We start from the raw sequence: 12609 nt of genomic DNA on the forward strand, positions 1-12609 counted from the left end.
CCGTACACCTGGCGCTCAATTCGAAACACACGGCGCGATGTTCAATTCGTACTTCCCGCCTCGTAGAATTATCGACTACATTTACCAGCGATTTTGTGAATGATGCTCAATACACATCAAAGATATGTTTCGAATGTATGTGTTTGTAGACAATATTGTATTGTATACAATATAATAAATTTTAATCGATCTTCAATGTTCGAAAGTTTTTCAAACTGTTTCGATGTGTCGAAACACTTCATTTTAGAACGTCTGAATAATATTTAGTAATTTTTCGAATCCAATTCTAAGAAACGGGTGCGCGAAAAGAGTGAGACCAGAGTGTGGACACTCACACATAGAGCTTTTGTTCTGTCTTTTTCAATCATCTCCCCTTCTTTTTCTAAACCAACTGCACGAAGCTGGATGCGCATTAAAATGGTGGGGATAAAAAAGCGTAATATGGTGAAGTATCACTGTACGTTTGTAGTATGTATGTATGATGTGTGATTACACGTTTCTTTTCTACATGAACATAATACGTGTATGTGTTTTCTTTTTAAATTTTAAATAAGCTTTTCAGTATAATAAATCAAATTATGTTGAAATTATTACGTATTATTATGTATCGTATACTAAACAAACAAGAAACAACAGTCAGTATAGTTTCATTAATAGAGTAAAAAAATAATTATTAAGTATCATTGAAACAGTAGAAGTGTGTGTTTAATGATTTAAAAAAAAAAATCGAATATTATATCTGTTATTGTCTATTGTATATCTGCATACTAATAATTCAAAACGAAGTCCTTTAAAACGTCCTTTAAAGTTTCTCTTGTAGTACTTTTGTATATGTGGTACTTCCTTTAGCAGGTGTATGTACGAAGTTGCGAGATAACGCCCGAATGAATGGTAAACAAATCAACTATAAAAAGTGTGGCCTTAGTAGGTGTTACACATTCCTACAAGTTGACAATTCTCGGGAAAATATAAGGAAAAACTATTTTTTTTCGGATATCTGTTGAAATGGCAACCGGCGATGAAAGACACGTTGCATTAATTACGGGAATTACCGGACAGGTAAGGTTGACAGTTCATACTTTTTTTTTTATATTAGTTGATTGGTGCATCAGTTAAACCGTTTTTGCCACGTGGATAAAATTATTACGTTAAATGTGATGACGTGAATGACAGGAATGAATGATGATCAATGAAACGCAAATTAAATAAATTATTTTATGTATTTCTTTTAGGACGGTTCTTATTTAGCAGAATTTTTACTGGAAAAAGGATACGATGTACATGGCATCATTAGGCGAGCCAGTTCTTTCAATACAGCTCGTATTCAACATCTTTATTCAGATCCAAAATGTCATCGTCAAGGAAAAATGAAGTTACATTATGGTGATATGACAGACTCTAGTAGTTTAGTTAAAGTAATTAATATTGTACAGCCAACAGAAATTTATAATTTAGCTGCACAAAGTCATGTTATGGTAAATGTCACATGTTTAAACTTTAAACTCTGAAACAATTAGTCACCTACTTATTGTATGATAATACTTTTTCATAGGTAAGTTTTGAAGTAAGCGAATATACTGCTGAAGTAGATGCAGTAGGAACAGTTCGATTATTGGATGCAATACGTACCTGTGGTTTAGAAAAATCTGTGAAATTTTATCATGCTTCAACATCCGAGCTTTATGGCAGAGTGGTAGAGGTGCCACAGAATGAGAAAACACCATTTTATCCACGTTCCCCTTATGGTAACTATTTATTGTTTTATTACTTTATCATAGTAGCACATTACCATTGTTGAAGTGTCATTCAAATTTTTAAAACTTCAGCTTGCGCAAAATTGTATAGCTTCTGGATCGTAGTTAACTATAGAGAAGCATACGACATGTTCGCATGTAATGGAATATTATTTAACCATGAAAGTCCTCGTAGAGGAGAGAATTTTGTTACAAGAAAAGTAACTAGATCAATAGCAAAAATACATTTGGGATTGCAAGATGTACTTGAACTGGGAAATTTAGATGCCAAAAGGGATTGGGGTCATGCAAAAGATTATGTTGAGGTAACAATTATACGTACATAAAGTGTTGGCTTGTAAGATTTTAAAACAGTATGTTGCACACTTTTGTAGGCAATGTGGCTGATGTTGCAACAGCCAGCCCCAGATGATTATGTGATAGCAACAGGAGAAACACATAGTGTTAGGGAATTTGTGGAAGCAGCTTTTCAATATGTAGGCCGTACAATTAAGTGGGAAGGTCAAGGCGTAAACGAGACAGGACAGGATGCACAAACGGGAGAAGTATTAGTTAAAGTAAATCCCAAGTATTTCCGTCCAACAGAAGTAGTACGTATAAGTCATTTTTTAGAAAGTAATTATGTATGATAGGTGTTGACATAAATAACATTGGCTTTCTTTTTTTTTTTATCTAGGATGTTCTACTAGGTGATGCTAGCAAAGCAAAGGAAAAAATAGGTTGGAAACCTACAGTTACATTCGAGGTATCTACTTATCTTATTTATATCTGTATGGCTACAAGATATGAACTTATCATTAAATATTTTTATTCTAGGACCTCGTAAAAGATATGATGGAATCTGACTTAAACTTAATGAGAAGAAATCCAGTCGCTTAATATTATTGCTTATCTGTAAAGAAACTTGATGCATTTCTTACATTACGTTATATGTCTCTATGAGATAGCAGTATACCAAATTAAAATATATTTACTTTATTAAAGCCGATCCATATTTAATTTCGTAAAACTATGTTTTCTTAAGATCGAGGAGGGACAAATTCTTTAAGTGAACTCTTAAGGTGCTAAAAAAGACAGTTTTGTCTATAATCGGTAATACATACGTTCGTATTAAACTTAACAATATTGTATGTAGTCTGTATCAAATGTTTACTGTAATTTCTCTTTAGGAAATCATATGTGTATATTAAATATATCTATATATATTGTTATTTCTTTAATATTATTAGTTGCAGATTTTAAGAATTATACGAATTAAGGTTAAAAATCGTTTTCCATTGCAACAGCATTGACTAAATTTAATTTTTAGATACAATTGACATTTGAAAATTTTTATTTTTACACAACAGCACAAGTTTATTTAAATAATTCTAATTTATATATACAAATGTCTTCCTTCGATGTGCGATAGTTAACTAATAATTTTGTATATACTGTATGATAACTCAAAGTAATGGTTAAACAAAATTTTGAACTTTATACACTGACGTCCAATGTGTAAAATAAAAAGAATTTTGTAACAAATAAAAGGGACATTAAGAAAATAATTTTTGTGTCTTGATGTTTCCTTGTGAGTTTTATCGACATCGGAAGATTTTTATTTTATTTTGGTTAAATGCATTGCCGAAATATTTCGAAGTCGTTGAAAACGTTTAAGTTGAACAATTAGATTCAATTAATTTTCATTGTACCTCATGAAAATTGTTACAAAAATCATCCGTTCTTTTTGTTTTTTGATGATATAGATGCAAGTGAATTTCCTGAACATATCTGAAACCTGAGAAGGGTTTCCTTAGTTTCTTAATTACCATATATTAGTCGAAGTAATAAAGTATTATACGAATTTCACAAGTAATGGGAGGAAACAACAAATGTTTGTGACTAAAAATAGCGAAAATCGAGAACATGATCCGTCGGATGTGAGTAGCTAAATGGCCGATTCATGCGTAGATTTCCGTAAGATATTCTCGATAGTGAACATCATTGATTTTACGCAGTGTCCTTGGGTTTCTGTGTATTTCACTTTCGCAGTCTGTGCTTCTTCTTCGTCATCCTTCGCACTCACTATTTTATATGCCCTCTTCTTTTCCCGTCTCTTCGAATTAGTAAGTTGTTCTGGTGAAATCTGAAGCACGAAAATGTAGTTCTAGTTAGGTAATGTCCATCGGAATTTATCGAATCAATGAATACAATTTCTAAATAATTTGTATACTTTTACGAGAGATAAATATTTGATAATTACTTTCAGCTTATCATTTTCGAGGAGAGTCAAGAATTTCAATGTTTTATTTCAAAAATTTTAGGAAATTAAACGCATACTTTTGTTTGTTTAAAAAGCACCTACAGCTTTATCTTCAACGAATACTTTTACCTCCTGCACTTGAGTAGACCATTGTATAATTTTCTATGATTCTAAATATTTGAGGCAGTCAGGTGCTATCCCATTATTTAAATGAATACATGCTTTCTATCAACAGCGTTCCGCGGATCTTTATGTAAATTAATTGTAAGAAACATAAGTAAGACGCAAATGTTTTTCTTCTTTCAATAATCGCATCAAGTTGAATCTTATAAAACGATAACCTTAATCTCTTCATAGTTCTGTTGTACCGCACTTAGTCATTTTTATGACAAAAGCATAGAATCAGGCGTTTAGTTATCACGTATATGTTTGCAGAACTATCATTTTCATTTACCGGAACGACGGCATGATTTTGTTCCTGCTTGTCCTGCGCGAATCCCTTCTGTTTCCTCATCCTCCTCCTCCTATAGTTTCCGTGTTCGAACATTTCGCTGGCCGATGGGTCCAGGGTCCAATAGCTACCCTTCCCAGCCTGATCCTCCTCGTTGTCCTCTCCGACGACCTTGTCCCTCGGTATCTTCACAAAGCAATCGTTCAAGCTGAGGTTGTGCCTGATGCTGTTTTGCCAGCCTTGCCGGTTCTCCCTGTAATAGGGGAATCTATCCATGATGAATCTATAAATCCCGGAGAGGGTGAGCCTCTGCTTGGGCGACGAATTGATGGCCATGGCGATCAGAGCGATGTAAGAGTACGGTGGCTTCTCGTACCGGGGTTGTGGCTTATATCTTAGCAGAGGGAGGTTCCAGGAGAATGGCAGGGCCCCCGCGTTGAGCATGTCCGGCACCAGGCTATAGTAACTCGGCAGGGGGCACATGGTTGGGAAGATCTCCTCAGGGTTCCATAGTTCGTAATTTCTTTGGAGATCGCAACCATAGGCTTTGGGAATGTTGCACGGGTAGTCTCGATAGCTACTGCTTGGCTCCATTTGAACGTGATCGTACATTCAGCAGTTACGTACTTTGTCACTATTCAGATTAAAGAGACTCTTCTCTTCGAATTCGCGAATCAGATTCGAGCTGCTATAAGGTTTACTTTAAGGTTTCTCCAGTTCTATCGAGAAAAAAGAACTACCCGTTGTTCTTGCACCCGTGCCCCACTGCACAGTGCAATATTCAACGGTCGGAGCACTGTGTATATTTTATCACACCGTATATTTAATCATGATAGAACTGATAGATTAGCGAACTCGTCGAAGTTTCAAGAAACAAGGGTTGTTGTTGATCACCAGCTTAGCCTCAAGCAACTATATCACCTCATCGTGAATAGATAACGGACAAGTATCGAGGCAACCGTTTAGCGGGACAAAACTGTCTAAACGTTAGAACGGAACTGTCAGATCTTTCGGAGAGGAGCTGCACCCATCGTCGACGTAGCTTCGACCGTTTTCGGCGGCGAGACTGAAATTTCCTCGGGCTAGCTTCGCGGTCGGCGGCACGGCGAACTGAATCTCCGAGCACGATTTGCGGCTAGCAGGAGCAATTCTTTAACGAAGGGTGTTTAATTTGACACCGATGATCCGGAGGACGGTCCAGCTCCGCCCATCCCGGTTTCCCGGAGAACTCTCGTTTGCGTGTTAGAGGGAGGCGGTCACCTATACGGGGACCCGGTGGTGCGTGTTTTATTGCTGTTTACACATATGCTGTTCTAACACCCACGCCGGCAGTAAACGAACCGATACGTAAACAAAGCTGCGGTAATTATACCGAAACCGTGCCGCTTCTCGGAACCGCTCTTGTCTTCCTCTTCGACCTACCCTTCCTTCCCCACGGACGCGCTAACATCCTCGCGATTTTCGAGGAACATCGATCTACCCTGCGAAAACTACGGGATTCTGGAAAAAAGAAGACGAAATTTGATTATCGGCGGGGACACGCGAAAAGTCGAATACTGGTCAATTAGATCTACTCCGTTGCATTCTATCGCATAATAATCTCAAGTATAATATCAAAGTGACAAGTAAAGGCGACCATTTTTGTATATTTAGTATATCATATTATTTTTGTATATTTAGTATATCATATTATTTTTGTATATTTAGTATATCATATTATTTTTGTATATTTAAAATTATATATAAATTTTGTATATATTGTATATAAATTTAAATTTCGCAGAGGTCACATATTGCGCGTCAACGTGATCGGTACGAGAGCCAGGCTCGTTTAAAATTCTTTCGTGATCGGTGTTCAGGCATTCGAAGCTTTTGACGCGCGCGAACAGGAGGAGGATTAAGGGAAGAAGTCGCGATATTTGTTTGCGCTCCGTTTCTGCCTCTGTGATTCGTGGTCGGATCGTCATCTTGGAATAATAAGAAACAAATCATCGTGGATCTGCGTCGGAAGGAACCAGCGGATTAGTCGTCCCATCCGTCTGTTTGTACGACGGCACTTAGGAACGTCCTCGGAATGTTCTCCGATAACACGGGTCCTACACGAGCGGATCCTGCGCTCCTGTTTCGCGTCCGTTAAATCATTTCGTCGGGCACGACTTAGAAAAACATTCACACAGACGGTCGAGCAGATGGTAAAAATAATTTTCTTTTAAAACCCAGCCCCTCCCGTCTCGCGGCAGCGTTGCTGTCTCGCGTGTACCGGATATACTTGAAACATGGTATGCTTTATTATAACCATTATAGGTTACAGAGATTTCCACCAGAATTATATGAATCGTCTACGGCTTTGTTTAATCGTATACCTATCGAGGTGTTCCTAGCATGCACTGGAACATCAGCTGCTCGGAATTAAATTCAAAATACTTTGAGATAAATAAAGATCGATGTAAATATTTTGATTCTCTGGATAGTCAACGTTTGCAGTAAATATACATTCATGTTGGAAAACTCAATGAAAACAGCAGAGCTGCGCGTTATCTTGAAATTAACGATTGCTGTTTTATGCAGTCGGTGCCAATGCAGCGTTACGAAGAATACTATTTAAATAATTTATTTCTAGAGTAACATCATTTCACGTTTTATTGAAAAAATTATTCTGTTCTTTACGAATAGCTGCAATCGCGTTGCTGGCTGGTGATTTGTGGAATTTCTTCGAGTGTAAAGGTAATCGATCGTGGAATTCGACGAAATGCATTGTCGGAGGACGTGAAATAGACGAGGGAAATAAGTTCGATCACCATCGATCGAGTGACAAAAAGAATTGAAATGAACGCAATTGGAAAAACCGGCGCAGCGTGTTTCTTCTGTTTTTTTTCTACAGCGACGAAGAAAGTTTCTCGCTAGTTTTATTTACGAGCCCGTTGGAACCGCAGAAGCCTCCAACCAACCGCTCTTCGCGAGAGCGAAATGCCTCGTCGGCGCAGGCGGTCTTGTTTGCGGATCGTTCGGTTTTACTGCCTCGTATCCGGCCGAATCTAAACAATCGTTCCTTATTGACAAAATCGGCGGCCGTCTGCGGGCCACGGTTTTTCGGATTGTTGCTTCTGCTCCCCGTTTTACGAGTGTGGGAAAATTCAGCGCGGCCGCAGATCACCGTCGAATCGTTCGCGCCGCTATTGATCCTCGCGGATCGACTAGATCGCGAAAAATAGACCGACGGTCCTCGTAAAACGGCGTGTTTCGCGGAAACACATCGTGGATTGCGCGTCTACGCGACGTGCGAAGTTAACGGGGCCTGGGTCGATTTTTTTTTTTCTTTGGGAATGTAATTAAATATCCCAGTTGTTTGCGAGACAACTGGAATGATCATTGAACCGTGGTTCTTCATGGAAAATTGAAATAAATTTAGTTAATTATAAGAATTAGAAATAGACTACAAATACTCCCTCTTTGAATTATTTTAAGAGTCGATAGTGGTGTAATAATATTTATGTGATCAGATATTTTTACAATAAATACATAAATGTCGTAGAGTAACGATCAGCGAGTTCCCGATCTTTATGTAAAATAAAAAGTTCTATGTATGTATATCATTGTATTCGATTCCATCAAGTCGTATCTATTATATGAATCCATAAAGTTCGATTGTTCTTCGTTTTGTTCTATGTGAAGATGAATCTTCGAATGCGAGGATAATTGGAAAGAAATCTGACAATGAACTCCTTCTCTTTTATAAAACTAATTGTTGTCCGCTCGATTTAACACGGTTTAGGAAGAAGGAAACATCATGGAAAATCAAAAGACTAACTGTATATATTAATTGGTAAATCTCTTCAAGATCTCCGCCATTGCAGCCGGATTATCTTTCGGAACCTAAAATAAAGCGAAAATAGAGATAATAGACGATAGTTTAGATTCGTTGCATCGATGAAATTTTTTAAAAAAAGAAAGATAATCGTTACCATGTGTCCAGCACGATTGACCCAAAACATGGCGAAGTTTCCATACGACTTCACGTATCCCTCGATCACGTTTCGCGCGACCAGAGGTTCTCGTTTAGCTTTCATCCACATGTTGGAGTACTTCCACTTCATGTTCTCGACCCAGTTGACCGTGCCTGAGACGTTACATTAATTAAACACGCTGACGCCGGACTCGAAAGAAAGGTGCAAATTGCGCGAAAGTACCTGGAGTGTCCACGATGAGGTCAAGCTGCCCGGTAATCACCTCCACCTTCAGGTTCGTTTGGTTCAGCAGAAGCTCCACTGCGAAGAAAGTTCACGCTAATCGTTTATAATTTTACCAGCGAATAAAAAAACCACGTCGCGTCGAATCGTGCTCGACGATAATACCTTTATCGACAACAGGCTTCATGAAGTCCTCCTGCAGTCTGTTGAACACTGTACCGGACTGAGTGCTGTGCGACGTCGTCAAATTAAGAGCCCGTTTCACCGGACCGTTCATCAAATTGTCCAGGTTAAGATCATAGGTGCTCAGCACGTCTCCTAGAACATGTCAACGGAGAACGATGCGATAATAGTTCAAAGTACGCGGGCGCGCGTTCTCGTGGTTTCGTTACACTGCATTTTATCACCTTTGATCTGAGCAGGCTCCGACGACTGTTTCACCGCAACAGAATTCATCATGTAGCTGGGCCGTGTTTTCGTCAAGATATTGTAGAAGTCGATGTTACTGGTGGCTTGCAGAATCACATTCTCGGTATGACTCCAAAGATTGGTGGCAGTCTTCCAGAGCCCGGTGTCCACGGCTTTCTTCGTCGATTGCGCCGCCTTGTCGATCATTTTGTAACCATCCGTGTCGACCATCCCCTATGAAACCAAATGTCTAAATGAATAATAGAAACTATCAGTGCGTTCATTTGATCGCTATGTTTTTAACTTTGTACGATTTTCATCGATGTAACTTTCGATGCGACGATAACAGGTTTAAAATAATCGAAACGTTACCGTCGACTGCAAGAACGGCGCCCAATTCATCACGGATTCAATGGGGTCGATCCAGGAATCGATAAGGGAGACACCCTTCAGATTGCTCTTAATGGTTTTCGTCTGTTGTGCCTGTAATTTATCAAACGGGGATACGATATTAATTTATGGGTGACAATACTTGTCGTGTAATTTCCAAAATACAATATTTTATGTAACGTATTCCACTAAATTGAATATCGTTCGAGGACGTTTCACGTATGTTACCTTGTACCAAACGAGAGCAAATTCCGCGCCCATTTTCCCGCCATAAGATTCGGTTGCGATGTAGGTGGAGACGTTCGCGAATTTCGGCAGCTCCTTGAGGAAACCCCTCATACATTCGACGAGATCGCTGGCGATCTGCGCGTTCGTCGTTGTGTAGGCACTCGGCGATGTTGTGTAGCTGAAGCCTGTGCCGACCGGGTTGTCGATGAAGAGGACATTGTAGTCTTTCACCTGCAGAAACGACGATCGATCGTACAATAACCGGATAAAGAAATCATACGTTTCGAAGCTTATCGGTCATTGTTTCCTATCTGTCGGGTGATTCTACATTTCTTTCGCGTGTCCATAATATTTATATTGTAAACAGTGTTTCGAGATAGTTTCGGACGCTATCCAGATGAATAAAATATTCACATTCTGCTACGATTAGGACGATTCAGGTCCTTAGATATCAATTATCAGTTATTTATATAATAGATATTAATTATATGCTGGAACCTAAAAATCGTGGATAAAACCTTCATAACCCTTCTATTAGGTCGTGTCGTAAATAACTTCCGGTGTAGATAGGTTAACCCGCTATGAGTCACTGGGACAATTTAAATGCATAAGGGTTAAAAACGAATGAATTAAATAGACGAAACGAATAAATTAAAAAAGAAAGTTACATGATTGATAAAAGGAACGGAAGTTATTTATGATTCGATTATACCCGATTATAAGGAGGTTATTCCGTTTAGAACAATGTTAATCCTCTTTTAGGGCTGATATAAAGAGGCCATGATTGAACGCTAGATCGATTGTACGGTTTTTAGTTTTAGATTTCTTAGGCTTTCGCGGCCAGAATTTTCAGAATTCGAATTAAAATTAATATTAATATTCATGGCTTCTGATTGGATGCTGCGTCTAACTTCAGCGTATTGCCGACGTTTGTACGGCATCCAATCGGAAGCCATGAATTTCAATATCAATATCAATATCAATATCAATATCAATATCAATATCAATATCAATTCTGAGCTTCCAGTTTTATCAAGTGACTTTTTGCTACATATCAGCACGTAACCATACCCAGGTGTAATTCCTCGGTTTCAGGTCCAGATCAAGCGGTCCGAGTTCCTCGAAGTTCCCGTAGGAAGTGGACGATGCACCCGGCCCACCTTGCAGCCATATGATCAGCGGCTTATCGTAATACGAGGAAACGTTCGCCGTCGTATAGTAAAGCCACCAAAACATGTTTGCGTTCGGCCTTACTTTCACGTAGCCCCATTCTTGCTCGCCAGGACCGAATCCTTTTTTCGCTGTTAAGTAAAAGTGACGCGCGGTTAAGTAGCAACTAAACTCTTCGAGATGCAGCGTGCGAGGACCGTAAAGAAAGTGTAAACATCGAAATGTCTATCTTGCCGCGTGCAGGGTTCGTCGGCAGAGAAAATGACGACGGGCGAGGAGGATCGAGTGCCCGAAGGAAGCGAGACACCGTACACGATAATGAGAGGAACGGGTCGCGTTCGCGACAGGTGGCGTTACACAAAATATCGAATCGTTGACAATTTCCGTGGGACTACCAATTTCGATCGCTATCGATTCGATGGATTTACAATTGCGTAATTAATTTTCAGTATTTACGAAGGCGTCGGTTTTATCGTCGCGGATGGGGTTATGTGCAACCTCGAAACAGAAGTTTCACACGGTGAAGACAGGTAGCTGAAACAACAAACGTTTTAGCTCGAACGACTAGGCGACTATTTGTCGAGTTTAAAGATAATACGAGGTAAATGAGAAATTCTACGGCGTACACACGTTGACAGATAACACCCCGTTGATTATTCATACGTGTTTTGTTTGCGAAATTTCTACGCTTACGAAATGGGTAGACCCGGCCTCGTCGTAATTGAACTTTCGTCTGGGTAAATACCATCGAGCTTGACTGATCCGTAATTTGAAATTGTTCCGGTTTGCGATACATGCAATATGAATATGTACATCTTATCCGTGATTCGTCGGACAATTTTTTATGTCGACACACAAAATGGAAGAGAGGAATTGTAGCTGGGCAAAAAACTTGCGAAAAGAACAAGGTTTTAAACTTGAGCTCTCGCAATGCCTTTGATTAAATGTTATATTTTGGCCACGAAACATTGCAAAATTATAATCAAACGCGCAAGGTGTACCTTTCAATTAAAATACACCTGTTGTTCTCGTTTCATCATTGAAATTGGCACCACGACACACTTTGATACCCGACCGCTGATCTATCGTTTAGTTTCCCTTTCAATGGTCACCGTGCAATTTCTCACCTGTTCTTATTTAATTCTGTCTACCATCGAATTCAACTCGTTTTTAGGTAAGAAACCGCTATTGGCCAATTCACGAAAGGATCTTCGGACATAAAGTTGTGCTTACCGTTGGCCCCGGACGCGAGGCAAATCGCCACGAGTAGCAACACCGAGAAACCTGACATTGTCACCCGAATCAGTGGTACCCGAAGACTAAACGTTCTGTCATTCTGGGCAACGTCTTATCTCTTAGTAGGGAGCGAACGATTAGATACATTACATATTAAGGTTACGGCTGAGTCACGTGTTCGTGTGCGTTCATTTCGTGGTGTATTTTCGTACAATTTCTAACATCAACAAATGATATTATAAAGTGCAAATGATTGCTCGAGCATTCCGCCATTGTTGTTCGTTTAAAAAGATATCGGGACAATTTCGGAATTCCTGGGGGGGGGGGGGGGGCAGCAGCTTTTTGCAGGGTGGATGAGTAAAGTTAAAGCAGTCGAATTACTGTTTCCATACTTTTCATTAAATAGTTATTTATTTATTTATTTACGCGAAGAAGAGTCCTTCGATCGTCGAAAAGATCTGAAGCATAAAATATGCCGGGCTAGAGGAAAGTCCAATTACTATAAAAGTTAAATAATAATAATAATGATAAAATAACAATGGA

At 39.1% G+C, this 12609-nt stretch overlaps 3 protein-coding genes across 6 annotated transcripts; 1 reads left to right on the forward strand and 2 right to left on the reverse strand.

Annotated features, from left to right (window-relative positions):
- The first annotated feature begins 443 nt into the window (after positions 1-443).
- Gmd (GDP-mannose 4,6 dehydratase) lies at positions 444-3295 on the forward strand. 4 transcript variants are annotated; one of them, XM_078185194.1, is made up of 8 exons: positions 444-523; positions 853-1059; positions 1233-1475; positions 1553-1745; positions 1827-2059; positions 2129-2344; positions 2431-2499; positions 2571-3295. In XM_078185194.1, the coding sequence occupies exons 2-8, from the start codon at positions 1006-1008 to the stop codon at positions 2631-2633; spliced, it is 1071 nt and encodes a 356-aa protein (XP_078041320.1). In that variant the 5' UTR covers positions 444-523; positions 853-1005; the 3' UTR covers positions 2634-3295. The 4 variants fall into 4 exon arrangements, with proteins under 4 accessions (XP_078041320.1, XP_078041319.1, XP_078041321.1 ...); XM_078185193.1 differs by having other exon boundaries at positions 445-523; positions 850-1059; XM_078185195.1 differs by having other exon boundaries at positions 458-472; positions 850-1059.
- Positions 3296-3627: 332 nt separating this feature from the next.
- Positions 3628-5041, reverse strand: LOC144472955 (uncharacterized). The gene is made up of 2 exons (XM_078186433.1): positions 4451-5041; positions 3628-3879 (listed from the first exon to the last, which is right to left on the reverse strand). The coding sequence occupies exons 1-2, from the start codon at positions 5039-5041 to the stop codon at positions 3682-3684; spliced, it is 789 nt and encodes a 262-aa protein (XP_078042559.1). The 3' UTR covers positions 3628-3681.
- A 2877-nt stretch (positions 5042-7918) lies between these two features.
- Positions 7919-12159, reverse strand: LOC144472718 (retinoid-inducible serine carboxypeptidase). The gene is made up of 9 exons (XM_078186035.1): positions 12064-12159; positions 10732-10961; positions 9661-9891; positions 9415-9525; positions 9042-9276; positions 8800-8952; positions 8635-8712; positions 8410-8564; positions 7919-8320 (listed from the first exon to the last, which is right to left on the reverse strand). The coding sequence occupies exons 1-9, from the start codon at positions 12119-12121 to the stop codon at positions 8264-8266; spliced, it is 1308 nt and encodes a 435-aa protein (XP_078042161.1). The 5' UTR covers positions 12122-12159; the 3' UTR covers positions 7919-8263.
- Between the last annotated feature and the right edge of the window lie 450 nt (positions 12160-12609).

The sequence above is a fragment of the Augochlora pura genome, chromosome 7 (assembly GCF_028453695.1).
Source record: "Augochlora pura isolate Apur16 chromosome 7, APUR_v2.2.1, whole genome shotgun sequence".
Classification (NCBI taxonomy): Eukaryota; Metazoa; Arthropoda; class Insecta; order Hymenoptera; family Halictidae; genus Augochlora; species Augochlora pura.

Excerpts from the sequence above, each read along its gene's own strand:
- Gmd (XM_078185194.1), top strand. The coding sequence starts at position 1,006 with ATGGCAACCGGCGATGAAAGACACGTTGCATTAATTACGGGAATTACC. Across the intron at positions 1,476-1,552 it reads CTGCACAAAGTCATGTTATG|GTAAGTTTTGAAGTAAGCGA; the intron begins GTAAATGTCACA and ends ACTTTTTCATAG. Across the intron at positions 2,500-2,570 it reads AACCTACAGTTACATTCGAG|GACCTCGTAAAAGATATGAT; the intron begins GTATCTACTTAT and ends TTTTTATTCTAG.
- LOC144472718 (XM_078186035.1), bottom strand. The coding sequence starts at position 12,121 with ATGTCAGGTTTCTCGGTGTTGCTACTCGTGGCGATTTGCCTCGCGTCC. Across the intron at positions 8,953-9,041 it reads GGAGCCTGCTCAGATCAAAG|GAGACGTGCTGAGCACCTAT; the intron begins GTGATAAAATGC and ends GACATGTTCTAG. Across the intron at positions 8,713-8,799 it reads GAAGCCTGTTGTCGATAAAG|TGGAGCTTCTGCTGAACCAA; the intron begins GTATTATCGTCG and ends CTTTCTTCGCAG.
- LOC144472955 (XM_078186433.1), bottom strand. The coding sequence starts at position 5,041 with ATGGAGCCAAGCAGTAGCTATCGAGACTACCCGTGCAACATTCCCAAA. Across the intron at positions 3,880-4,450 it reads AAAATCATGCCGTCGTTCCG|ATTTCACCAGAACAACTTAC; the intron begins GTAAATGAAAAT and ends TTCGTGCTTCAG.